Source organism: Pristiophorus japonicus, chromosome 14 (assembly GCF_044704955.1).
Source record: "Pristiophorus japonicus isolate sPriJap1 chromosome 14, sPriJap1.hap1, whole genome shotgun sequence".
Lineage (NCBI taxonomy): Eukaryota > Metazoa > Chordata > Chondrichthyes > Pristiophoridae > Pristiophorus > Pristiophorus japonicus.
Genome location: NC_091990.1, coordinates 55,861,493 through 55,887,939, shown reverse-complemented (window position 1 = coordinate 55,887,939; position 26,447 = coordinate 55,861,493). Strand labels below are relative to the sequence as shown.

The 26,447-nt window shown below is 45.3% G+C and overlaps 1 protein-coding gene across 1 annotated transcript in view; it reads left to right on the top strand.

Moving 5' to 3' along the window:
• Positions 1-2,952: 2,952 nt before the first annotated feature.
• mtf1 (metal-regulatory transcription factor 1) overlaps positions 2,953-26,447 on the top strand; it is a 96,418-nt gene continuing 72,923 nt past the window's right edge. The window contains exons 1-3 of the mRNA XM_070899222.1: positions 2,953-2,982; positions 3,557-3,620; positions 5,921-6,412. Coding sequence (XP_070755323.1) covers positions 3,597-3,620; positions 5,921-6,412 — 516 coding nt within the window. The 5' untranslated portion in view covers positions 2,953-2,982; positions 3,557-3,596. The remainder of the gene's footprint in view (positions 2,983-3,556; positions 3,621-5,920; positions 6,413-26,447) is intronic.

Sequence of the window (26,447 nt, the reverse complement as noted above, 5' to 3'; positions counted from 1 at the left end):
CACCGACCCAGCAATGTCATTCCAACGTTTGCGGCACTGGTTCAGCCCCCGCATCATGGGCGCGACAGACGACACTGCCTCTGCGATCTCTCGCCAGATTCTTGAGTACACGCTTGTTTCAGGTTTTCCTCACCCACCCCGGGTCAATTGCTCCCAGCGCACCTCCACCTCGTGTAACAATGATTCCTGCGCCTCCTCCGAAAACCGCACAGCCCTCCTCCTCCTCCCATCTACCTCCCTCTCAACCTCCATACCTTCTCTTTGCATATTGAACTGTATTTATTATTTATATTAATTAATTATTATTTATTATTATAATGTTTTATTTATTAAACAGTATTATGTATTATATGTATTATTATGCTTCAAATAAAATTCAGAAATTGTTTTCAAAATGCTTTTCTCCTAACTGCAGACAACAATCCTCTCTCCTCGGCACCACGAGCAACAAGCCTCACTCTCTTCTCTGCGCATGCGCAGGGTCACCTCTGACCCCGGAATCGTGGCAGAATGACTGTGCATGCGCAAAGAGAGAAATGCTCGTTGCTAGGGGTGTGCCTGCCTTTACAAAGGCAAGCAGATCGCCGACTTCGAGGGACCAATGCCACCGACTGCCCTGGCCCGCTACCGCTCAGTAACGCCACCCGCCGACATCCAACATGCAAAAATTGCGGGAGCGATCCTTAGCGGTATTCTGGTGGTTCTAAAGGAGCAACCGCCGAATTACCACTAAGATTTAGGCGGTAGCGATAAGGAAGGAAGTTCTAGCCCAATAAGTCAACAGTTGGAAGTACATGAGGGATGTGCTGCATGGGGGGGGTGCGGGGAGCATGAGCAGATTTCCAAGGAGAAGAAGTTTCCTTGCCCAACTCAGAACAGAACTATCTGATAGTGTAGTGAAAAACACCGTGCCCATACTTTCATGGCTGGGGTTTGCAGGAACAGAGAGACCTTGGGGAGGGTGGGGGAGGGATATACATAGGTGTTTGAAGGGGGCAGGGCAGGTTGAGAAGGCTGTTAAGAAAGAAGACTTGCATTTATATAGCACCTTTCGTGACTACCGGACGTCTCAAAGCGCTTTACAGCCAATGATGTACTTTTCCAGTGTAGTCACTGTTGTAATGTGGGAAACGTGGCTGCACATTAGTGCACAACAAGCTCCCACAAACAGCAATGTGATAATGACCAGATAATCTGTTTTTTGTAATGTTGATTGAGGGATAAATATTGGCCAGGACACTGGGGATAACTCCCCTGCTCTTCTTCAAAATAGCATCACGAGATCTTTTACATTCACCTGGGAGAGCAGACAGGGCCTCAGTTTAAAGTCTCATCCGAAACACAGCACTTCCGCTGGTGCAGCGCTCCTTTAGCACTGCACTGGAGTGCCAGCCTAGATTTATGTGCTCAAATCCCTGGAGTGGGAATTGAACCCACAATCTTCTGACTCAGAGGTGAGTGTGCTAGCCACTGAGCCACTATCTAACACAGAAACAATACGGGATCCTTGTTTTTAGTAATGGAGGCATTGAGTTCAAAAGCAAGGATGTTATATGCTAAACCTGTATAAAACACTGGTTAGGCTCCAGCTACAGTATTGTGTTCAGTTCTAGGCACCACGTTTTAGGAAGGATGTCAAGGCCCTGGAGAGGGTGCAGAGGAGGTTTACGAGAATGGTGCCAGGGATGCGGGACTTCAGTTATGTGAAGAGACTAGAGAAGCTGGCACTGTTGTGCTCAGAGCATAGAAGGTTAAGAAGACATTTGATAGAAGTGTTCAAAATAATGAAGGGCTTTGATAAGAGTTAATAAGGAAAAACTGTTCCCATTGGCGGAAGGATCATGAACCAGAGCACAAAGGTTTAAGGTGATTTCAGAGGAATCAATGGCGACATGAGAAACATAAGAAATAGGATCAGGAATAGGCCATTTGGCCCCTTGAGCCTGCTCCGCCATTCAATAAGATCATGGTTAATCTGATCTTGGCCTCAACTCCACTTCCCTGCCCAGTCCCCATAACCCTTGACTTCCCTATCATTCAAAAATCTGTCTATCTCCACCTTAAATATATTCAAAGACCCAGCCTCCACAGCTCTCTGGGGCCGAGAATTCCAAAGATTCACAAAGAAATTCCTCCTCATCTCCGTCTTAAATGGACGACCCCTTATCCTGAAACTGTTATATATGTAAACCTGTAAATACCTTGTTTAACCACCAGAGGGCTCATCCCCTGGAGTTCCAAGCGATCCCACAATCCCTTGGGAGCACCTGTACATAAGGAGGCCTCACAGGCTGGAGAGGCACTCTGGAGACTTGCAATAAAGGACCACGGTCATACTTTACTTTGAGCTCACAGTATCTGGTCAGATTCTTTATTCAAGACATAACAGAAACTATGTCCCCGAGTTCTAGATTCCCCCACGAGGGGAAACATCCTCTCTGCAAGTACCCTGTCGAGCCCCCTCGGAATCTTACACGTTTCAATAAGGTCACTGTTCATTCTTCTAAAATCCAATGAGGAATGGCCCAACCTGCTCAGCCTTTCTTCATGAGGAAAAATTTCTGTTATGCAGGGAGTAGTTGTGATCTGGAATGCGCAGCCCGAGAGGGCAGATTCAATAGTAGCTTTAAAAAGGGAGTTGGATAAATACTTTAAAAGGTTTCAGGGCTGTGGAAGTGGCAGCATTGCAAGGGCTGCAGCCTCCTCCAGATTGCGAGGGGGCGGGGGCACGCCGGGTCACCTATGGGGTCGTTGCTACGGAAACCGGGTCAACCCCTTTTCGCATATCGCTGATTTTAAATAAAAAATCCACCGTTGCCGTCCAACTCATTGACAAAACCACACAGGTGGGTGGAAAGGAGCAGACAAGGCGCGATGATGATAATTTATTAATTTATGTTGGCAGGGGGCGGGACCGGGGCCGGGGCCGGCGGCGTGTTCCCGGCAGGCGGCGGGGCTGAGGAGCCATGGCGGCGGCAGCAGGTACAACCGGGCCTGGGGTGGGAGGGCGCTGGACGGCGGGAGCAGAGACAGGGGGGAAAGGGGGAGACAGAGAGGGAAAGGGGGAGCGCGCTCAGGCCCGGCCTGCTCTGGTCTCCAATCTCACCGTGTTGCAAGCCTTAGAGTTCGCGGCCTGGCGTGACCGCTCACACCCGCCTCCCCCTCCCCTTCGCCCGGGCGAAGGCTGTGTTGACAGCCCGAGACCCGCTCCCTCGGAGCGCCGGCTGTCAGTGCGGCTCAGCCCGCCGCCGCTGATCAGGGGCCTCGGCCGTGCCTCACTCTGGGGCAGGGAGAGTGAGCTGGTCCCTCACCCCCGGTCCGGGTGTCGGGGGCAGTGCGCTGTAACTTCGCACCCCCCCCCCTCTCTTTCTCTGTTCTTCACCCCCCTCCCCTCCCCTCCCCATAGCTTCCTCCCACCCCTCCCCATAGCTTCCTCCCCGCTTCCTCTCATCTGCCCTTTATTTTCAGTCTCTTTCCTCCCCCATCCCAATCCCTGTCCTGCCCTCATGGCTCGGATCATTTCGAAAGAAAATGTCCTTGTTTGTTTAAATTGCAGGCTGTGGCCCAGAGGTTCGTGTTGTTCCATCACCCAAGAGATGACAAGAGATCTACTTTGGGAAGTAAGAGCCAGGGTTTGTTATCATCTTTAGGCAGTACTTGTGTTTGTATAGCGCCTTCAACATTCAGAGGAGTATTCTCAAACACTCAATTGACCAAAGAAGGAAGATGTTAGGACAGGTGACCGGTAGGTTTTAAGGAGCGTATTGCAGGAGAGAGGTATGGCGAAGTTTAGGAATTGTATTCCAGATCATAGGGTGGAAACAGTTGAAGGTACGGCTGCTACTTGTGGACCAAAGGCAGTAGGAGATGCACAAGAGACCAGAATTACAGGAACCGTAGAGTTCTCAGAGGGATGTAGGCTGGAGGAGGTTACAGAGATCGGGAGGAACGAGGCAATGGAGGGATTTGAACATAAGGTTAAGAATTTGTTTTTGTTGGGAGCCTCAACATACCAAAGCCCTGGTTGCTTTTACCCCTCCTGCTGCCTGAAGGACACTGAGGGCTGACGTTGCACTCTCCTCTCCCTCCACTGCTTAGACTCTAATTAACATGTAAGGTTGCTTTTGAACTTGTCACCCAGAGAATGTGAGTTTAAATTACGCTTATTTTTTTAAACCTATATGCAAATATAAAGCTGGTATTAGTAAACATGAAGTTGTCAGATTGTTGTTAAAACCCCACTGATTCATTCAGGTCCCTTTTTTTAAGGGAAATCGGTCATCTTTCCTGGTCTAACCTATATATGAGTCCAGTCCCACACCAATGACTCTCAGTTGGAGATATGAGGGGAAATTTCTTCACCCAGAGGGTGGTGGGGGTCTGAAACTAACTGCCTGAAAGGGTGGTGGAGGCGGAAACCCTCACCACATTTAAAAAGTACTTAGATTTGCACTTAAGGTGCCGTAACCTACAGGGCTACGGACCAAGAGCTGGAAAGTGGGATTCGGCTGGATAGCTCTTGGTCGGCCGACGTGAATACGATGGGCTGAAATGACGACCTTCCGAGCTTTAAATTTTTATGATTCTGGGATTCTGAACTACCCTATGAAATTGTTAAGCAAGTCAAGAAGGGACTGCAGTTGTTCAAGAAGGTGGCCCACAACAGCTTCTCGGTAACTAGGGATGGGCAGCGAATACTGGCCTTGTCGGTGATGCCCATATCCTGAGAATGAATAATAAAAAAGAATCTGGGACTCTGTAAGGCATCATAATTTACTCATTGTGCCATTTTTATTATTAATCTAAATCTCAAGATTGGCACAATTTGTATTTAAATCTGTTTTCTTTAGTGTAGACTAATTGTGTCTAATTTAGCCAAAATTACATATTCATTGGATATTGTTACAGCTACTTTCCTGGTTTAGGGCATGTCTATGCAGTGCTTTTAAATGCTGATTACATCATAACAAACCTTCTAAGAAATATTAGGTTGAATCAGATTTTCATCCATGGCAAATATTTGTGCCACAGTGATTTATCATTTAGCCCACTTGAAACTAGTCAAATTTGCCTAAAGCACTGCCAACTGAGGTGACACGGGGCAGTTTATTGACTATTATGCTTGTGTGCCAAGTATTAAAAGCTAATAAAAAATTTTAAAGCATTTTATTCTTGGATTAAAAACTATGTAACAGAATGCAATTTGATATGTTGGCATTCTTGGATCAGAATTGTGCCCTAATCAGGTAAACATAATCTGGAGTGTATTGTTTGAAATGACCTTGCATTATTGGTAAGCTTTAAAATCCAGCCTGCAATGGCACTGAAAATCCAAGTTTCTAATGTGTTTTGTTCCAGTTTTCTCCTCTTCCTCGCCTCCCCTGACATACTGATGTTTGTTGGGGTACAGACCATTGGGCACCTCGGCACTCGTGACCGTTCATAAATGTGCCTATGCCGTGAGTTATGGCACCAAACCTGCACTTTCCAGCAGGATCAGTTGACTGATCAGAATGGGAACTCAAGCCACCTTTCTGCTCTTAGCTCAGGGGTGCTGAGGTTAGTTGTAGTGCGCTTGCTGAAATCAGCTATCTCAGTGTAGACTAGAAATCAAACATGGGACCTACTGATCTGTTAGACTTCTACCACATGACAGTGTATTTACCCACAGAATCACAGTTTCTATAGTTTTATCACATTGTTGTTTGTGGGGGCTTGCTCTGCACAAATTGGTTGCTGCATTTCCTACATTATAACAGTGACTACACTTCAAAAGTACTTTGTTGGCTGTAAAGCACTTTGGGATGTTTTAAGCCTGTATAAATGCAAGGCCTTTCTTTCAGTTATGGAGAACTGGTATTGTGCATTTTTTTTTTCATGTGTTGATAACTCGCTTTCTGTCTGTTTCATGACCATCCAGAAAATTCCACTATCCTGCCATAATCCAGAATACAACATGGGTGACAATGACCCAGAAAAAGACGAACTTGTATCTGAGAATAACAATGTCACATATTATGAAACAGAAGATGAGGAGGAGGAGATGACGAGAGAGGAGAAAATGGGATTTTCTGGTACAAATGGCCTGGGGTCCTCTTCCTCTGGGACCGTTTATGATAGGACAACTGTCCTAATAGAACAGGACCCGATTGGCCTGGAAGGAGAGGATGAGGAGGAAGATGAAGACGAAGGAGGGAACAATAACCTGGTGTCTTTTTTATCTGAAAGCGGAGAGGACAACTTTTATTTGATAGCAGATCCTGATGGAATGTCACAGGGTTACGTGCATCATACCATTTCTCCGGATCAAATTCAGTTCACCATCAACCCTGGGTCCACTCCAATGCCCAGGAACATCGAGGGAGCCACTCTCACCCTGCAGTCGGAGTGTCCTGAAACCAAGGTTAAAGAGGTAAACAAAATTTTAATCAAAATGATGCCTGTGTGAAGTAATGCACTCTTGTCACCCGTCCCTCAATCCTCTCCCAAGTTCACTGCTTCCTTGTGCCTCATGAAAGTTGATTTCAAAATTCTCATCCTATCAAATTGCTTTTATAGCTGCACCTTACTCTACCTTAGTGACATCCTCTAACCCTTGCATCCATTTCGCTGTCCCCACATGCACCTTTCCATCTTCTCGAACTGAGCTGCTCCTCATTTTCCACTCCCACGACTCTGCCATTGAAAACAGCTGGTTCCATCACCACACTCGTGTCCTCTGGAATTCCCTGCATAATTTTCTCCATCTTTCCTTCTCCTATTTGCCTGTGCCTCTAGGATCACACCTTAACACTTTCCATTTTTCCTTCTGCTAAATGTCTTTCCCCCCGCCCCCCCCCCACATTTCATAATGTAAAGCACTGAGACTTTGATTCCTGCACATGAGGAATGCTACAAAAATGAGTTGTTAATAGTTATGTGGAAAAGAGAACTTGTGCCAACCCTTGTTACATCGAGGCTAGGAAAACTCGCAAGCATTTGGCTTCCAAAATGCCTTCTGGGATATTCGCAAAAAGTGGTTTATCTAAAGTCTGTGCAGTGTAAGTGTTTAGATATACTGCACTGGCAACAGCCGACCTTTCTGAAAGGTGAGGCATAGTATAAATGCCTAACCAAGCCAGTGTGCTACCATTCCTATGGATTCCTCCCACGATCTTGTAAGCCGTTTTTTACCTTTTCTAACTATGTTGTTCAGCAATTGTTTTGTTTTTGGACTTTATTAAAACAAAACTTTGTAGAAAAATACTAAATGGCATATCACCAGACTGTTTTTGCAACATTTGGCTGTTGGACGTTGTCTGACGTACACTGCCATTACCGAGCCATGGTAATTTTTTTCAAATTCCTGAAGTTGGATAGATCATATTACAAAAACTCACATTTGAGGCTCTGTGCTGGATCTCTTGATACCATGGGCTGCATTAAAAATTGCATTCCTTAAAGGGTTAAACGACTGCAGGTTATTTTTCTACATCCTGCAGGTAAGGTGATATTCGAGTTAATGTTCTATTTGAAAGAGCAGACAGCGAATCTCTGAATGTTTTGAAACAGTGGGTTCACTTGCTGCATGCCAATGCTTTCAGGATAGTCATTGTGTGAGTGCTCAGAGTGCTGGTAGCAAATAAAAAGAAATGACAGTTTGCCACTGTCAGAGGTGGCCTTTTGCATAGCTTCTGACAAAACTGCCTGTAGAGAAGCTTAGAAAGGTGACACCTCTTGTGTGACGAGCTCTCTTGAAGCAGTTGTGTTCTTACCAAATTCAGAGGCTCATGGGTCACCATGTGTTGCAAACAAACTTGCACCGGTTTGAAACAGCTAATCTTTTCCAATTAAATGTAATAACTGGCTGTTTTCCTTTTTATATTTAAAAAAAAAACGCACAGCTGCGGCCAGGGAGTGGGGGAAACATTTACCCAAGGCTGTCTGGTCATTTCCTGTTGGGCAGGTGTGGCATAGTCTTTGGATGGGCAGGATCGAGCAAGCATGTTCAGTCAAGTTGTCTGTTGTAACTCTATCCACTCACAGGAAGCATGGAGTGAAGTGCTAGATTATTGTTGGCAACGATGGAACTGTCCCCCATCAAGAGTTGGCATCCTGTGGAGGAGAGGGACTAACTTGGAAGACAAAAGCATAAATTATGTAGAAAAGTTTTTTAATATTGTGCCGATTAACCATTCGGGTCAAATATTGAACAGAAACATTTAGAGGTCCGTTTCACTATTGGAGCCCTTATAACCAGGTGATGACTCCTTCATAAATACCATTCTCAATAGAGTACTAGACTGTGTGTAATTCATTGTATATGTGGCCATCTCTAATTTCTACAGTAGTAGATGCTTGTCCTGTAAGTAGATTGGTTCAGGACTCATGCCTCTCATTGTGCACTTTACTGGAGCATTCAGCATTTCAGTTTACTTTGGTTCCGGGGGGGTGGGGGGGTGGGTTTGTGTGTGTGTGTGTGTGTGTTTTAGGCAGATCCCTAAATTTCTCCTTTACCTCTACACCCTGAAAGAAGCCCAATCTTGCATCTGTTTGTGCTCTGCTGGCAGTGTTTTCCATCAGAAATCATGTGGACTTCATGTGACTGCATTTTTATTTAATGCACAGAGCTTCTCTATCTAATTCATTGCCCGCTATATAATATTGGCACTCTTGATGTTTTGATTAGCATTCCAGTTCAACTTGATGTGAAGGGGAGACATGTTTTCAAGGGGTAATGTCATTGAATCATAGAATGGTTACAGCATAGAAAGAGGCCATTCGGCCCGTCGAGCCTGTGCGGGCTTTCTGCAAGAGCACTTTAGCTAGTCCCACTCTCTTGCCCTTTCCCCGTAGCCCTGCAAAATATTTGTCTTCGGGTACTTACCCAATTCCCTTTCGAGAGCCACAATTGAATCTGCCTCCACCACCCTTTTTAGGCTCCACAAAAAGGGTTTTCCTCATGTCGCCATTGGTTCTTCTGCCAATCATAAATCTGTGTCCTCTGGTTCTAGTCTAGACCCCTCGTAATTTTGAACACCTCTATCAAATCTCCTCTCTACCTTCTCTGCTCTAAGGAGAACAGCCCCAGCTCCTCCAGTCTATCCACGTAACCTGAAGTTCCTCATCCCTGAAACCATTCTTGTAAATCTTTTCTGCACCCTCTAAGGCCTTCACATCCTTCCTAAAGTGCGGTGCCCAGAATTGGACACACTACTCCAGTTGAGGCTGAACCAATGTTTTATAAAGGTGGTTCATAACTTCCTTGCTTTTGTACTCTATGCCTCTATTTATGAAGCCAATGATCCCATATGCTCTTTTAACTGCTTTCTCAACTTGCCCCGCCACCTTCAACGATTTATGCACGTATACCCCCAGGTCTCTCTGTTCCTCCACCCCCTTTAGAATTGTACCCTTTAGTTTATAATGCCTCTCCTTGTCCTTCCTACCAAAATGTATCACTTTGCACTTTTCTGTGTTGAATTTCATCTGCCACATATCCGCCCATTCTACCAGCTTGTCGATGTCTTCATGACGTCTATCACTATCCTCCTCACTGTTCACTATACTTCCAAGTTTTGTTATCTGCAAATTTTGAAATTGTGCCCTGTACACCCATGTAAGTCATTAATATACATCAAGAAAAGCAGTGGTCCTAGTACCGGCCCCTGGGGGACACCACTGTACACCTTCCTCCAGTCTGAAAAACAACCTTTCACCTCTACTGTTTCCTGTCATTTAGCCAAATTCGTATCCATGTTGCCACTATCCCTTTTAATCCATGGGCTTCAACCTTGCTGGCAAGCTTATTATGTGGAACTTTATCAAATGCCTTTTGGAAGTCCATGTGTAGCACATCAACCATATTGCCCTCATCAACCCTCTCTGTTGCCTCATCAAAAAAACTCAATCAAGTTGGTTAAACACCATTTGCCTTTAACACATCCGTGCTGGCTTTCCTTAATTAATCCACACTTGACCAATTGACTGTTCATTTTGTCTTGGATTATCGTTTCTAAAAGCTCCCCCCCCCCCCCCCCCCCCCCCCAACCCCCCAACCCCAACCGAGGTTAAACTGACTGGCCTGTAATTGCTGGGTTTATTCTTGCACCCTTTTTTGAACATTTGCAATTCTCCAGTCCTCTGGCACCACCTATATATCGAAACAGGATTGGAAGATTATGGCCAGTACCTCTGCAATTGCACCTTTACTTCCCTCAGCATCGTAGGATGCATCCCATCTGGTCTTGGTGACTTATTTGCTTTGAGTACAACCAGCCAATCTAGTACCTCCATCAATTTTTATCCCATCCAGTATTTCAACTACCTCCTGTTTCACTGACTTTGGCAGCATTTTCCTTGGTAAAAACAGATGCAAAGTACTCATTTAGTATCTTAGCCATTCCCTTGCCTCCATGCGTATGACTCCATTTTGGTCCCTAATCGGCCCCACCCCTCTTAGTACCCGTCGACTATTTTATATGCCTGTAGAAGACTTTTGGATTCCCTTTTATGTTAGCTGACAGTCTATTCTTCTACTCTCTTTGTCCGTCTTATTTCCTTTTTCATTTCTCCTAAATTTTCTACATTCAGTCTGGTTTTGGCTTGTATTCTCAACCTGACATATGTCATTCGCTCCCTTTTTCTGCTTCATCTTACTCTCTCTCTTTTTCACCACCTAGGGAGCTCTGGCTTTGGTTGCCCTACCTTTCCCCCCTCATGGGAATGTACCTCGACTGTACCCAAACCATCTCCTCTTTTTAAAGGCAGGTTCGATTACAGACTGAAAATCCTCAATCATAAAATCTTGGAACAGTGGGGAGCATCTGACACTAGGTTCATTCCCACAAATGTGAGGCAGTGATCCAGTTTAGTTTGGGTGACATAAATCATAACTCAGCTGTGCTTTGAAATGAAATTGTTATGGAAATCAGTGAAAGAATAGATTTGTACTCTGGAGTTGATTGATATCTGTTTCATTTTGGGCTCTTTTAGTTTGTGGCAGACTACGAGTGTAGCAGATGCCAGAGGTTACTGTACACTTGAACTGTATTGGCTCTGAGGAAGGATGAGCAGTTAAGGCCTGTAGCACTGCCAAATCAAGAACTACTTAGTGTATAAAATCAACAGGCTATTTGACAGCATTACATTCCTTTGGGGTTGTTGCATTCTCTTGGTACCAATGCTAACTATAATTGTGGACCTGGCAAGTGTAATTACCACTGTTGTAATGTGTTTGTAGGGCAGATGAGTGATTCCCTGAGCTCCTCTCTTATGAGAGTGGATAGAATAACAGTTCAGCACTGTACTGTAATATAATTTTGGGTGAAGTATGGTGGCATAGGAACGCCACCACCTCCAAGTCGCACATCATCCTGGAAACCCCCCCCCCCCCCCCTATCTGACAGCGCTGTGGGAGTACCTTCACCTCATGGACTACAGCAGTTCAAGAAGGCGGCTCACCACCACTTCTCGACGGCAACAACAGATGGGCAATAAATGCTGGTAGCGACTGATTCATCCAGTGAATTAATAAATTAAAAAAAAAATAGGATCTATGCTATAACTACTCCATGTGCGAGTTCCACATTCTAACCACTCTCTGGGTAAAGAAGTTTCTTCTGAATGCTTATCAAGCTGGAAACTGCTATAAACCAGTCAACTGGCTGCCCACCATGCCAGGGATCCCTGCTTCGGTCCTGCCCCAGACCCTCCCCGAGTCTTGGCCACCTCCTAATGGGTCCTGTCACTGCTGCGGTAAAAGCTGATGGCAGCAACAGGACTCTTAAGCCAGCAAGCCTCTGGTAGGTGGTAAGAGGGGGGGAAAAGCTGTAATGCGTGGGGTGGGGGGGGGGGGGCACATAGTATGGGGGCAGGGAGAATGCAGAGTGCTGGAATTGACTGGGGAGGAAAGGAGAGTTGAGTGCCAGCATGGACTGAGGTGGTGGGAGGAACACACTGCCTATATACAGGGGTGGACCTGAGCATGGAGCAATGGTGTGCCAACATGAACTGGGGATTTGGGGGGGGGGGGGCAGGGGGAAGAGAGGTGAAACAATGCCCATTGCCTTGGTGTCTTTCTGGCCATGTGGGCTACATTCAACTGGTGGTGCAGTTGTACTATTTGCTCCATGGTGATCTGCTGATGCACCATACTGACTTCTGCATCCTCTTTTTAACAGCCTCTCAATCACACATGCTCTCCAGCTTTATCCTGCCCATTAGCTACAGATTGGTTATCTGGAGCTGGCTGATGCTGATTGGGCAATGGACTAGCTGCTAGTGATGTATGGATGGCTAACTGTGTTTTGACTGGCTGCTGGTGATGGGAGGATCAATGTCTGGTGGTTGGCTGTCAATGGGTGGGTTCTTATTACTGATTGACTGGTGGTCAGATAGTGTCTCATAACTGAGTAGCTTCTAGTAGTTAGCTGCTCATTGTGCACCAGTTGCTGATCGTGGGTTTGTTGGTCTGTACTGATCAGCTACGAGCCTTCTCCCACCCTAATTCATCGAACCCTGTCATCATATCCTTCTATTACTTTCTCCCTCATGTACCAATCTAGCTTCTCTTTAAATGCCCATGACCTCTACCACCTAGGAGGACAAGGAACGCCACCACCTCCAAGTTTTCCTCCAAGTCACACATCGTCCTGGAACCCCTCCCTGACAGCACTGAGAGTACCTTCACCTCACGGACTACAGCGGTTCAAGAAGGCGGCTCACCAGCACTTCTCGATGGCAACAAGGGATGGGCAATAAATTCTGGTAGCGACTGACCCATCCAGTGAATGAATAAATTTTAAAAAAATAGAATCTATGCTATAACTACTCCATGTGGTAGCGAGTGCCACATTCTAACCACTCTCTGGGTAAAGGAAGTTTCTCCTGAATTGCTTATTGGATTTATTCGTGGCTATCTTCTATTTATGACCCCCTAGTTTTGGACTCCCACACAAGTGAAACCTCTTCTCTACGTACAGTGTATCCACTTTTAAAATTGGCACTACATCACTGATTTTGATGTATGGAAAAAAGATTGCTTCAAGAAAAAATCCAAGCTAAATTTATCTTGGACCTCAATTAGGAATTTCTTGAGCTCACTGACTGTTGCAGAATCCATGGGTAGCAGCCACCTCCAATACCTTATTTTTCATGTGAGCATTGGTAGTGACTGTTGGTAGGCTTGCCCAGGGATGAGCATTTACACTTTCCAAGTGGTTAGTGATCGGAATGGGAACTTGATTTTTGTTTTTTTTAATCTCCACCTAGTCCAGGAACACGAAGGCTAATTATAGTCTTTCCTACTTGATACCCTGAGATTAACTAACTCACGACAGGCCAAGAATCTCATCTGGTATCTCTATGACTCACTGACTTTACCAGCTGATTATTTGGGATGCTCTCGTGTAATAACATCAAGGAATTACTGTTATGAAATAAAAGTAGGTTTGAGAGCAGAGGGCTAAATAGAATAGGCTGCAGAACTATTTCATAAAAAGAGCTCAGACTGTGTATGATTATGTATTCAGCGTAATGTGCAAGAACTTTTAGACTCTCATCCAATTAAATCTTCAAGTATCCACGTGTACTCCGATGTACCTAGCCCAACCCTACACTGCCTCTGTGCTGATGGACTGTTTGTCTATTGACCAGCCTTGGCTGAGCAGTAACTTGATCATTGGAATGAGCAGCCATTGTCTTCCGTTCCCATCCAAAATTCCGTACCTTCACCATTAATTTTAGTTCCCTCCCCAGCCACTGACTCGGGGTCAACGAGACTGTTCATAGTTTCAATGTCCTGTTCAATCCTGAGCTGAGCTTCTGACCTGATATCCTCTCCATGAAGACCATCCACTTCCACCTGTAATATTGTCCAGCTCGGTATCCATCTGATCCTTAAACCCTCATTTATGCTGTTGTCATCTTCTGACTTGATTACTCCAATGCTCTCTTGGCTGGTCTCCCTGTTTCCACCTCCATAAAGTTCAGCGCATCCAAATTCTGCTGTCTATATCCTATCGCTCATTAAGTCATACTCTTCCCTCACATCCAGCCTCACTGACCTCTTAGTTTCTAGTTCCCCAATGCCACAAACTTGCAATTCTCATGTCTGTGTTTAAATCTCTCCATGACCGTATCCCCATAACCTCCTCCAGCCCTTCACCCAACCATTGGTGGCTTTGTCTTCAGCTGCCTATGTCCCACTTGTTGGAATTACCTCCCTAAACCCCTCAATTTCCCTCTACCCCTTTTAAGATTATTCTTTCAAGTCATCTCTTCGATCCAGCTTTTGATCACCTCCTGTTATTTAGGTTTTTGTCCAATTTCCTTGCGCCTCGGAAGTACTTTATTATGATTTGTGTTTACATTTTAAAGTACTACGTAAATGCAAATCCTTGAAAATGTAGTACAGTTTGCTTGCGGATGGTAAATGTTAATAGTGTCAGCTGTGGCTCAGTTGGTAGCGCTCTTGCCTCTGAGTCAGAAGGTTGTGGGTTCAAGTCCCACTCCAGAGACTTGAGCACATAATCTAGGCTGACATTCTAGTGTAGTACTGAGGGAGTGCTGCACTGTCAGAGGTGCTGCCTTTGGGTGAGATGTTAAACTGAGGCCCTGTCTGCCCCCTATTTCGAAAGAGTTATCCCCAGTGTTCTGGCCAATATTTATCCCTCAAGCAACATCACTAAAACAGATTACCTGGTCATTATCACATTGCATTTGGGGGAGCTTGCTGTGCGCAAATTGGCTGCCGTGTTTCCTACATTACTTCAAGAGGACATAGACAGACTGCTGGAATGGGCGGATACGTGGCAGATAAAATTCAATGCAGAAAAGTGCAAAGTGATGCATTTTGGAAGGAAGAACAAGGAGAGGCAATATAAACTAAAGGGTATAATTCTAAAGCTGGTGCATGAACAGAGACCTTTGCACAAATCTTTGAAGGTGGCATGGCAGGCTGAGAGTGGATAAAAGAAAGATTTGGATTTATATAGCTCCTTTCACAATCACGGGATGTCTCAAAGCACTTTACAGCCAATGAAATATTTTTGGAGTGTAGTCAATGTTGTAATATGGAAAACGCAGCAGCCAATTTGCACACAAGCAAACTCTCACAAACAGCAATGTGATAATGACCAGATAATCTTTTTTTTTAATGTTGATTGAGGGATAAATATTGGCTAGGACACTGGGGATAACTCCCCTGTTCTTCTTCTTCAAAATAATGCCATGGGATCTTTTACGTCAACTTGAGAGGGCAGATGGGGCCTCTGTTTAACGTCTCATCTGAAAGACGACACCTCCGACAGTGCAGCACTCCCTCAGCACTGCACTGGAGTGTCAGCCTAGATTTTTTTTGTGCTTAAGTCCTTGGAGTGGGACTTGAACCCACAACCTTCTGACTCCGAGGCGAGAGTGCGATCCACAGATGGCTTTTAAAAAAGCATACGGGATCCTGGGCTTCATAAATAGAGGCATAGAGTACAAAAGCAAGGAATTATGATGAACCTTTATAAAACACTGGTTCGGCCTCAACTAGAGCATTGTGTCCAATTCTGGGCACTGCACTTTAAGAAGGATGTGAAGGCCTTAGAGAGGGTGCAGAAAAGATTAACAAGAATGGTTCCAGGGATGAGGGACTTCAGTTATGTGGATAGACTGTAGAAGTTGGAGTGGTTGTTCTTAGAGCAGAGAAGGTTGAGAGGTGATTTGATAGAGTTGCTCAAAAGCATGAGGTGTCTAGACAGTAGATAGAGAAACTGTTCCCATTGGCAGAAAGGTCGAGAACCAGAGAGCACAGATTTAACGTGATTGGCAGAAGAACCAAAGGCGACATGAGGGAAACCTTTTTACGCAGCGAGTGGTTATGATCTGGAATGCACGGCCTGAAAGAGGGGTGGAGGCAGATTCAATCGTTGCTTTCAAAAGGGAATTGGGTAAGTACTTGAAGGAGAAAAATTTACAGGGCTGCAGGGAAATGACTGGGGAACTGGACTAGCTGAGGTAGCCTGCAGAAGGCTGGCACAAGCTCGACCGGCTTATTGGCTGCCTTCTGTGCTGTAACCATTCTATGATTACAACAGTAACTACACGTTAAAAAGGAACTTCATTGACTGTGAAGTACTTTGGGACATCTGGTGGTCGTGAAAGGCGGTATAGAAATGCAAGCCTGTCTGTCTTTTTTAGAATTGTAACTTTACAGAAGATTATCTGATCTGAGTGATTTGGTAAAGTACTAAAATGCTCTAGGTCCGAGGAGCATACAAAATACCTAGTTTCTCGAGAGTGGTTGCATCTGAATGAGGGGTTAAATGCTGCCTTGAACCAAAAGAATAAAGCTCATTACCAACATCACTTGATACCCCAATGTTTGATTATAGATACTGTCCAGTATTTATCTTATCTACAAATTACATTTTGTGTTGGGATTTTCAGTTTTATGCCAGTAGCAATTGTAATTGCAAAAGGCAACTGTGAGCGTGATGTGTGGTATCATTCCTGCAGGCTTTTGGAGAAATAATCTGGATTGCTTACTGGAGAATTCTTTGTGCTGCATATGGTGTAAAATCTAATGGTGTGTCAATTTAAATATGTCCTCGGGATTGCTACTTTGGTGTAATGAGTCCTGACAAGCAATCAGTATCTAATTTTGAACACTAGCCAGTAGACCGAGTACTGTACCCAGAGTGTCTTGTGAGCACGCTGCATCCAGAGCCTTCTCTTGCACTCCTTTCTATTTTATAAGCAGCATTTCATTACACAGAATATACGGCACAGAAACAGGCCATTCGGCCCAACCAGTCCATGCTGGCATTTATGCTCCGCTCGAGGCTCCTCCTGTCTTTCCTCATCTAAACCTATCAGCATAACACTCTATTCCCTTCTCCCTCATATGCTTATCTAGCCTCTCCTTAAATACATCTGTACTATTTGCTTCAACCACTCCCTGCGGTAGTGAATTCCACGTTCTCACCACTCTTTGGGTAAAAAAGTTTCTTCTGAACTCCCTATTGGATTTCTTGGTGACTATCTTATATTGATGGACTCTAGTTATGCTCTTCCTCGCAAGTGGAAACATTCTCTCTGTATCCACTCTATCCAAACCGTTCATAATTTTAACGACCTCTATTAGGTCACCCCTTAGCCTTTTTTCAAGAGCAGGGTTGGGCGTTGGGCCCAGGTTACTTTAAACTAGCAGTTAACTTGTAGTTTGGGCTAAAATGCACCCATTATTACAGCCAGGGGAACTTTAAAAAGTGGAGATTCGGGAAGAAAGGGCAAAGGATGACCATGGATAGCCAAGGATAGAGTTGCACAGCAAAGGAGCTCCCTCGGAAGCTGCCAGCCTAGGAGCCATCTTGTAGCTATTCAAACTATTGTATCCCATAAATAAAAGCAGGAAATGCTGGAAATACTCAGCAGGTCAGGCAGATCTGTGGAAAGAGAAACTGAGTTAACGTTTCAGATCGATGACCTTTTGTCAGACCTTTGTACACCACAGATACATTTAGATTAGAGGTTTAAATGTGTGGCTGTGTGGGAGGCAGGGGTTTCAATTCATGGGGCACTGGCACCAGTTGTAAGAAAAGAGGGAGTTGTTCCGTTAGGATGGACTTCACTTAAACTGGGCTGCGACCAGTGTCCTAGTGAATCGAATAACTAGAGCGGTAGGTAGGGCTTTAAACTAATAATGGGGAGGGAGGGTAAATGTATAAGTCTGAAAAGTCAAGGGTCTGGTGTAGAGTAGCGATTTGGGTAAAATCAAGCAGATGTGTCAGGAAGGTACAGAAGGTTTAATAACTAATAGGACATTAGCAACTAAGGCCACATCAGGGAAAAATAGTAAGTTAAAATTAAAGGTACTATATCTGAATGCACAAACCATTTGTAACAAGGTGGATGAATTAATGGCACAGAGATAAACGGGTTTGATCGAGTAGCCATTACAGAGACGTGGTTGCAGGGTGACCAAAGTTTGGAACTAAATATTCCCAAGGGTACGTGACATGGAAAAGAAAGTGGGGTAGACCTGATGAAGGATGAGATAAAGGCAGGAGGGAGAAATGATCTTGGCCAAGAAAATCGGGATGTTGGCCAGAATGTTCCCATTGGAGTGTGTGTGTGTTTGGGGAAGATTGGCGATTAAAACTGACAGCGCCTCGGGAACCCGCCCTCCTCCTGCCGCCTTTATCGTGCCCATGTTTTGAGGCCTGCCACGGACCCACTCGGGAGACCTCATTGAGGTACTTAACTGCTCGTTTACAGACCCTTAGCTGCCCTTTTAACGTCGGTTTGGTCAAAAAGCAAGGCATTGTTCTAAATCTTTGAATTGTATTGCATTAATATATGTTGCATAATTCTGATAAAACTAGCAATTTTCTTTGTGTTGCTCACAGTAAGTCAAGGATGTACTGTTTTATATTGATGGAGCCATAGTCTAATTGCTATAAGTGTGTGACTCAGTTTAATTGCAATTTTCAAACTAGGTGCTTGTAGCTCCAGGTCAGGAAAAAAGTGGCAGGAAAGTTTGATCTTTAACTTTTTATGTATAGGTCTTTAGCAGTTCAAAGTGTGACTGATATTAAAATCATTTATATAGTGCCTGTCACAACCTCAGGATGTCCCAAAGCACTTTACAGCCAATGAAGTACTTTTTTTGAATTGTAGCCACTGTTTTAATGTAGGAAACGTAGCAGCCAATTTGTGCACAGCAAGGTCCCACAAACAGCAATGTGATTATGACCACATAACCTGTTTTAGATGTTAGCCAGGATACTGGGGAGAACTCCCATTCTCTTCGAAATAGTGCCATGGAATCTTTTACAGCCACCTGAGGGGGCGCACTGCTCTTCTGACAGTGCAGCACTCCCTCCGCCCATCACTGAGGTGTCAGCCTAGATTTTGAGTTCAAGTCTCTGGAGTGGGACGTGAAACCATAACCGTTTGGCTCTGAGGCAAGAGTTCTACTACTGAACCACGGCAGATACTATCTTTACATAGATCGATTTTATTGCAACAGAAGTTTGATTGTCAAAGCTCTGGAGTAGAAAGCAAAATGGTACTGTCCCCATTTTTGAAATGTATTTGAAGTCCCATGGACCTGCGCCCCAGCTTCAGCAGAAAAATGTTGAAGTCAGTTAATTCAAATGTTGCACTGCTCTTTTGTGTGACTGGAGGGAGTTCTGGTATTTTCATAGTTCACTGAGGAATTCTGCAGCAGAAACCTGATCCAGCAGCATTACAGAGCTAGGTGAAACTTTGTTCACTTAACAGACATTTGTGCTGTAAATGTTTTGGCATGACACTGAACAGGTTTGCTTCTGCTGGTGTGAAGTATCTAGTGTTCCTTATGTCCTGGCCAATATTTATCCCTCAACCCACATCTCTCAAACAGATGCGCTGGTCATTATGACATTGCTGTGTGTGGGACCTGGCTGTGTGCAATTTGGCTGCAGCTTTTTTTTATTCATTCATGGGATGTGGGTGTTACTGGCAAGGCAGCATTTATCGCTCATTCCCAATAGCTCTTGAGAAGGTGGTGGTGAGCTACTGCCTTGAACCACTGCAATCTGAGTGGTGAAAGTACTCATACAGTGTTGCTAGAGAGGCAGTTCCAGGATTTTGACCCAGCGATGATGAAGGAACGATGATACATTTACAAGTTAGAATGGTGTGTAACGTGCAGGAGAACTTTGAGTTGGTGGTGTGCCCATGCGCCTGTTGCTCATGTCCTTCTAAGTGGTAGAGGTCGCAGAAGCCTTGGCGAGTTGCTGCAGTACATCTTGCAGATGATATTCACTGCAGACACGGTGCGATGGTGGTGGAGGCAGTGAATCATAGCATCATAGAAGTTTACAGCATGGAAGGAGGAGGCCATTTCGGCCCATCGTGTCCGTGTCGGCCAGCAAGAGGCTGTCCAGTCTAATCCCACTTTCCAGCTCTAGGTCTGTAACCCTGCAGGTTACGGCATTTCAGGTGCACATCCAAGTACTTTTTAAATGTGGTGAGGGTTTCTGCCTCAGCCACCCTTTCAGGCAGTGAGTTCCAGACCCCTACAAACTCTCTGCGTGAAGAAATTTCCCCTCAAATCCCCTCTAAACCGTCTACCAATTACTTTAAATTTATGCCCTGATTGTTGACCCCTCTGCTAAGCGAAATAGCCACTTTCTATCCACTATATCTAGGCCCCTCATAATTTTATACACCTCAATACGGTCTCCCCTCAGCCTCCTCTGTTCCAATGAAAACAAACCTAACCTATCCAATCTGTCCTCATAGCTAAAATTCTCCACTCCTGGCAACATCCTCGTAAATCTCCTCTGTACCCTCTCCAGTGCAATCACGTCCTTGTAATGCGGTGACCAGAACTGCATGCAGTACTCCAGCTGTGGCCTAACCAGTGTTTTATACAGTTCAAGCATAACCCACTGCTCTTGTATTCTATGCCTTGGCTAATAAAGGCAAGCATTCTGTATGCCTTAACCACCTTATCGACCTGGCCTGCTACTTTTAGGAATCTGTGGACATGTACTCAAATGTCCCTTTGTTCCCCTACATGTCTCAAGGCACTTCTACCATTTAATGCATATTCCCTTTCCTTTTTAGCCCTCCCCACATGCATTCCCTCACACTTCTCTGGATTAAATTCCATTTGTCACTGTTCTGCCCACTTGACCAGTTGATTGATATCTTCCTGCAGTCTGCAGCTTTCTTCAACGACCATCACACAGCCGATTTTAGTATCATCTGCAAACTTAATCGTACCTACTATATTCAAGACTAGATCATTGATGTGTATCACAAAAAGCAAGGAACTGAGCCCTGTGAAATCACACTGGAAACATCCTTCCAGTCATAAAAACACCCATCAACCATTACCCTTTGCTTCCTGCCTCTGAGCCAATTTTGGACCCAACTTGCCACTTTGCCCTGGATTCCATGGGCTTTTACTTTAGTGACCAGTCTCCCATGTAGGACCTTATCAAAGCTTTGCTAAAATCCATATACACTATATCATATGTTTTGCCCTCATCGGCCCTCCTGGTTATCTCACAAAATTCAATGTGTTTAAGGTGGTGGATGGAATGCGAGCTTCGAGTGTTGGAGCTGCACTCGTCCAGGCAAGTGGAGAGTATTCCATCACACTCCTGACTTGTGCCTTGTAGGTGGTGGAAAGGCTTTGGGGAATCAGGTGGTGAGTCACTCACCACATAATACCCAGCTTCTGACCTGTGGCTGCTCTAGTTGAGTTTCTGGTCAAAGTTTCCCACATTACAACAATGACTACACTTCAAGAGTAAAATTGGCTGTTATGTGCTTTGGGATGATCTGAGTTCATGAAGGATGTGATATGAATACAAGTCTTTCTTTCTGGCTGTGTCTGGCCTGCTCTATCTCTCCGGTTGAATACAGGACATATAGTTGCAGTGAAAGGCTTTTTTGGAGGCACTTGTTTAGTTCACTATTTGTCTCCCAACACTCCTGTGAAGTGCCTTAGGACGTTTCACTACGTTGAAGGCATTATAAATCAGTGTAACTATTTGTACTAAGTCACCCTTCTGTGCATGCGTCGTCGTCCTTTGCCGCCACCGCGCCCCCCCCCATCTCCCACACGCCCAATCCAAAATAGGCCCACACGTTTCCTCCATTGCCTCCGATCCATCAGCAGCACCGAGGCCCGCAGCCCATCAGGCAGCAGGTGGTCAGGACTAGTTCGGGGAGAGCGGGCCTGGTGGGGAGAGGGGTGGGAGGAGCGAGCTTGCAGGGTGGAGAGAGCGATCGAGAAAGAGAGCATGGGATGGAGGAAAGAGAAGAGAGAGAGAGCATCTGAGGGAAGAGAGGGAACTCCGAGAAGACGGATCGCGTTCTTCCAACCCCCTGGTGCGTGCAAGCTCGGTGCGTGTGTTACAAGAGACATTGTTGGGGTGGATGAAATCCAGAAGTCACAACACTCACTTCACTTCATACCCAATAAACATGTTAATCTGCACACCATGCCCCATCTATGGGGGAGGGGTAAATTATTGCGCTTGGATAAGGGTCTTTAGCTGACGAAGGATGTACTTACGCTGGGGTAATGGACTTTGTATGTGGGAGGCAGCACATGTGCTGGGGTAAGGTGACTACACTTAGAGTAAAATCAGCAATAGGTCTGGAGAGCCAATCGGAGAAACAGCTGCATTTCAGTTAGTACAAGTAGATGCATCCTATATAAATACAAGTTGTTCACTCAAATTGTGTGATACCATTCACTGGCTCCTCGATGTTTACATTGCTACAACCAACTCTTATCCTCATGGTAGAATCATCGACCTGTATTTTCCAATTTATTGTGCTTCTAATAAAACAGCTAAGAACTTAACAGGAATGCTTTTACACTTTCAGAAGTAAAATAGAATTAATGACCAACTACACTAGATTTAAATATTTTTTAATTGAATTTTACATTGAAAGTTCAGATTGTAGTGCAGTGTATGTATATCAATCTAAATATATATTTATATTTAGTGAGAATTAAAAATTTCCTCTTTGGGTCAGTGTGCCAAAACTAGTTACAAGTCAGGCAATATGCAGTGCGACTCACTTTCTAACTGAAAATAACATGAATAATCATGACCTGTCAATTAGTGGCTTTTACCACCAGTCTCTCTGGACTAATTCCACTTGAATGAGCTCGGCAGTTAATGTGTGGTATCGGACATTATTCCTCAGGTTAACCACCCTTCATGTAAACACTTTGACCTTGATTTTCTATATTAAGTGGTGCCTTACAATGTGCATGTTTTGGAGCAAATTTATACCTGTGCCTGTCTGGCTTAATGCTTTCAGGCTGCACTGGTAAATCAATGATTACTTTTAAGACTCACACCCCCACCTGTCCCTACTTTTTGTATAAATATTGGGCCAGATTTTGCTCTGAGCACCAGCCGTTCACACCAGCCTTGCACATGCCCAAAGGCTTTTTATTGGCTTTTTCACAAGTTCTGGGCCAGCCAAGCAGAGCATCTGGGACATGTGTGAACATGGCAAGCAACTGTATATCTCAATCAATCAGATTGAAGAATCATAAAGAAAGACTTGCATAAATATATAGTGCCCTTCAAGACCTCAGATGGTCGCAAAGCACTTTGCAGCCATGGAAGTACTTTTTGAAGTGTAGTGAAATTAATTTTAAAAAGTCACTGTTGTAGTGTAGGAAATGCAGCCAGATCCCACAAACGGCAATGTCATAAGGCCCAAATTTCCCCAGGAATTGCTCCGTTTTTTTTTTGGAGCAACTTGATTTTTGTGGAGTATCTTTTTAATTGCAATTCTGGCCATTTAATTTGCGCCAGTGTAAGTGAGTTAGTTTTTTTTAGTTTTTTTTTTCAAAAGGGGGCGTTACCAGCCACCAACGCCTGTTTTGGCCATTTAAGCAAGTTTAGCCAGCTAAAAGTAACTCCAAACTAACTTAGGCCAGTGTAAGTGGGCACCCTTGTACATTCAGAAAAACCTTGCGGTGACTTAAGAAATCAGCGCAGGCCGTCGGAGATGGGGGGAAGGGGGGGTGGTAGGGGACCTTGCAAAGCATTAAACACCTTCAAAACAACATTAAAGAAGCAGAAATACATTTAAAGCACCAAGCACTAAACAAAGCAGTACATTTGCACCAAAGCACAAAAAGTAATAAGCAATTAATTAACATAAATAGAAGCAACCCTGCATCTAAAGCACCAAGACCAAAGTAATAAACAATCAATCAGTAAATAACAAATAGAAGTCCTACCTTAGGCAACGCAGCGGGCCGCTGATGAGGGAGCCTATTCGGCCAGGACTAGGGATAGCGTGCATCGGGCCCCTCCCCCACAGCCTGCAGCGCGCAGTTATATTCGGCCTGCCAGGAGCTACTGCACATGCGTGCAGACTCTAGCGCGCATGTACAGAAGTCCCAGCACTGTTTTCAATGCCGGGACCTGGCTCCGCTCCCAATCCACTGGGCCACACTGTGCCACCACCAAGGAGAGGCTGGGGAGCGGGCAGAATCGGGAGGAAGATTTTCGACGTGCTTGGAAGCGGACAAAAGCAGCGCACCTCTGGTGAGGACGCCAGAAAAAGGGGTTGGGGAAATTTGAGCCCATAATGACTAGTGGTGTTGGTTGAGGGATAAATATTGGACCGGGGATAACTCCCTTGCTTTTTTGAAATAGTGCAATAGGATCTTCTACGTCCACCTGTCTCATCCGTAAGGCGGCATCTCTGACAGTGCAGTACTCCCGTAATACTGCGCTGAAGTGCCGGTTTAGATTTTTAATGCTAAAGTCTCTGCAGTGGGTCTTGAACCTACAACCTTTTGACTGAGGCGAGAGTGCTACCCACTGAGCAGCGCAGAGTCTGATCCAGGAAGTGTCAGTTAGGATAATGAATTCAATGTCAATTAGGTACAGATGGTGAAGTAGAGAGGAAGAGGCTTTTTAGCCTTGCTGTTATTTTTTTTTACAGCAGAATCTGGGCCGTCATGTTGGTTAAAGTCTTGAATGACATTTTGAGCTGCTATCCTTTGGGTTTCATTTATTGTTCACCTGTGGAACCTACTTATGCTGACACAGCTACTGGTGTTACACAAGGAAGAGGAGGAAGGGAAAATTACATTTAGGGAGGTGCAAAGTAAAATGGTATCTTTTAAGATTGGGGTGACCAAATTGCAAGGGGGATTTTTTGGTGGCCCTTGCTCTTTACAGCTTGCGAACACATAGGCAGAGTGGCTGGTGGACAGATCGCAGCAATTTGGACTTCAAGAACTGTTCTGCCTTCTAGCTGTTCCTTTGTAACATTGAGGGCAGATTTAAAATCACATCATTTACCGCGTTTCATGGGAGTTCGACCTCTTACTCCTACTCCAATGTCACCGTCGAGGGATATTTAGGCGAAGACACATGCAGGGAGAAGGACATCGAGCAAAACGGGGAAAGGCACAGGGAGAAAGGCAGCAAAAATGTGGCCAATGGGGGAAGGCCCAACAGGGCTGACAAGAGAAGACCTTGGTATTCCGGCAGCAGTTCTCATACATCAATTTCACTGAGCTTCAGTAAGGATGTGGTCAAGGAGCTCTACCATCTGCTGTAACCAGACCTCGAGCCTCGAACCAGGGTGAGGACAGTTCTCTCGGTGGCAGTCAAGGTCACCATTGTTCTCAATTTCTATGCTGATGGATCCTTCCCGGGAGCAACATCTCCAACATCTCCCAGTTTGCCATCCATTGCTCCGCCTACAAGGTTGTAGATGCTCTGTCGGAAAAGAGGAGGGACTACATCTCCTTCCCCATGAGCAGAGAGAAGCAGCACGAGCATGCATGTGACTTTGCCACGATAGCGGGCTTCCCCATGGTGCAAGGCGCCATTGACTGCACCCATGTCGCTTTGCAGACAGCCCATCACAATTGTGAGGTCTTCCGTAACCGCAAAGGCTTCCACTCACTGTGCAAGTCCTCATTGAATGTCCACTATCTTGGCAGCAGCCACAATGCTTTCATCCTGCACAAGACCGGTGTGTCAGCTTTGTTCCAGTCATCACATTAAACTCGCGGCTGGCTGCTCGGAAAGCAGGGCTATCCACTCTCCACCTGGCTCATGACTCCCATCCGTAATCCTACTACTCCTGCCCAGCACGAGTACAATAAGAGCCATGCTGCCACCGGGAACATCACTAAGCAGACCATTAATGCTGAAGCAACGATTCCTCTGCCTTGATCGCTTGGGAGGATTCCTACAGTACTCGCCTGAGTGGGTCTCCCTATCTGTTGTCGTCTGGCTTGAGTGGGTCTCCCTATTTGTTGTCGTCTGCTTCATGTTGCACAACCTCGCCATCATGAAGGCACAGCCATTGCCACCAGGCATAGCTGCACCATCTGAGGAGCAGGAGCAGCAACAACAGTGATGGAGGAGGCAGTGAGTCTACCTCGATTCTCCATGGGAGGTGCGCGACCATCTCATCAGAGTTCGGTTCCAGTGAATTCCATCCCGGTTCCTCTGGATGTCCCCATCACATCCATTTTCCCTTCCATACCAAAGCCCCAAGACTGAAATGAGAGACAACAGCAAAGATGAAACATTCCAATCAATTTATATCACCAATAAATGCTTTCATGTCTTTAATAGTCACCCATGTGCAGTTCCTTCTATCCCCACTTTGCTTTAACTAATTTAGTGCTCCTCCACACTGTGTCCCCTGTGGCTGCAGCAGGGCTGGTGGAAGGCTTCTGTGTGTCGGGGCCAGAGACTTCAGATGGCCTTGCAGGACGTCCTCGACCAGCTCTAGACCTGGGCCTGGCTGTACACTACACTGGCTGGGCAGCGGCAGTTTGGGCTGGCTGGGTGACTGCCAGCGACAAATGCAATGGCATCAACCAGTACAGACCCCTCTACTGCCCTAACCTCTAAGGAACGTGTAGTGCTAGTATCTGAGCTGGTGCCTGTGGGCGAGAGAAGCAT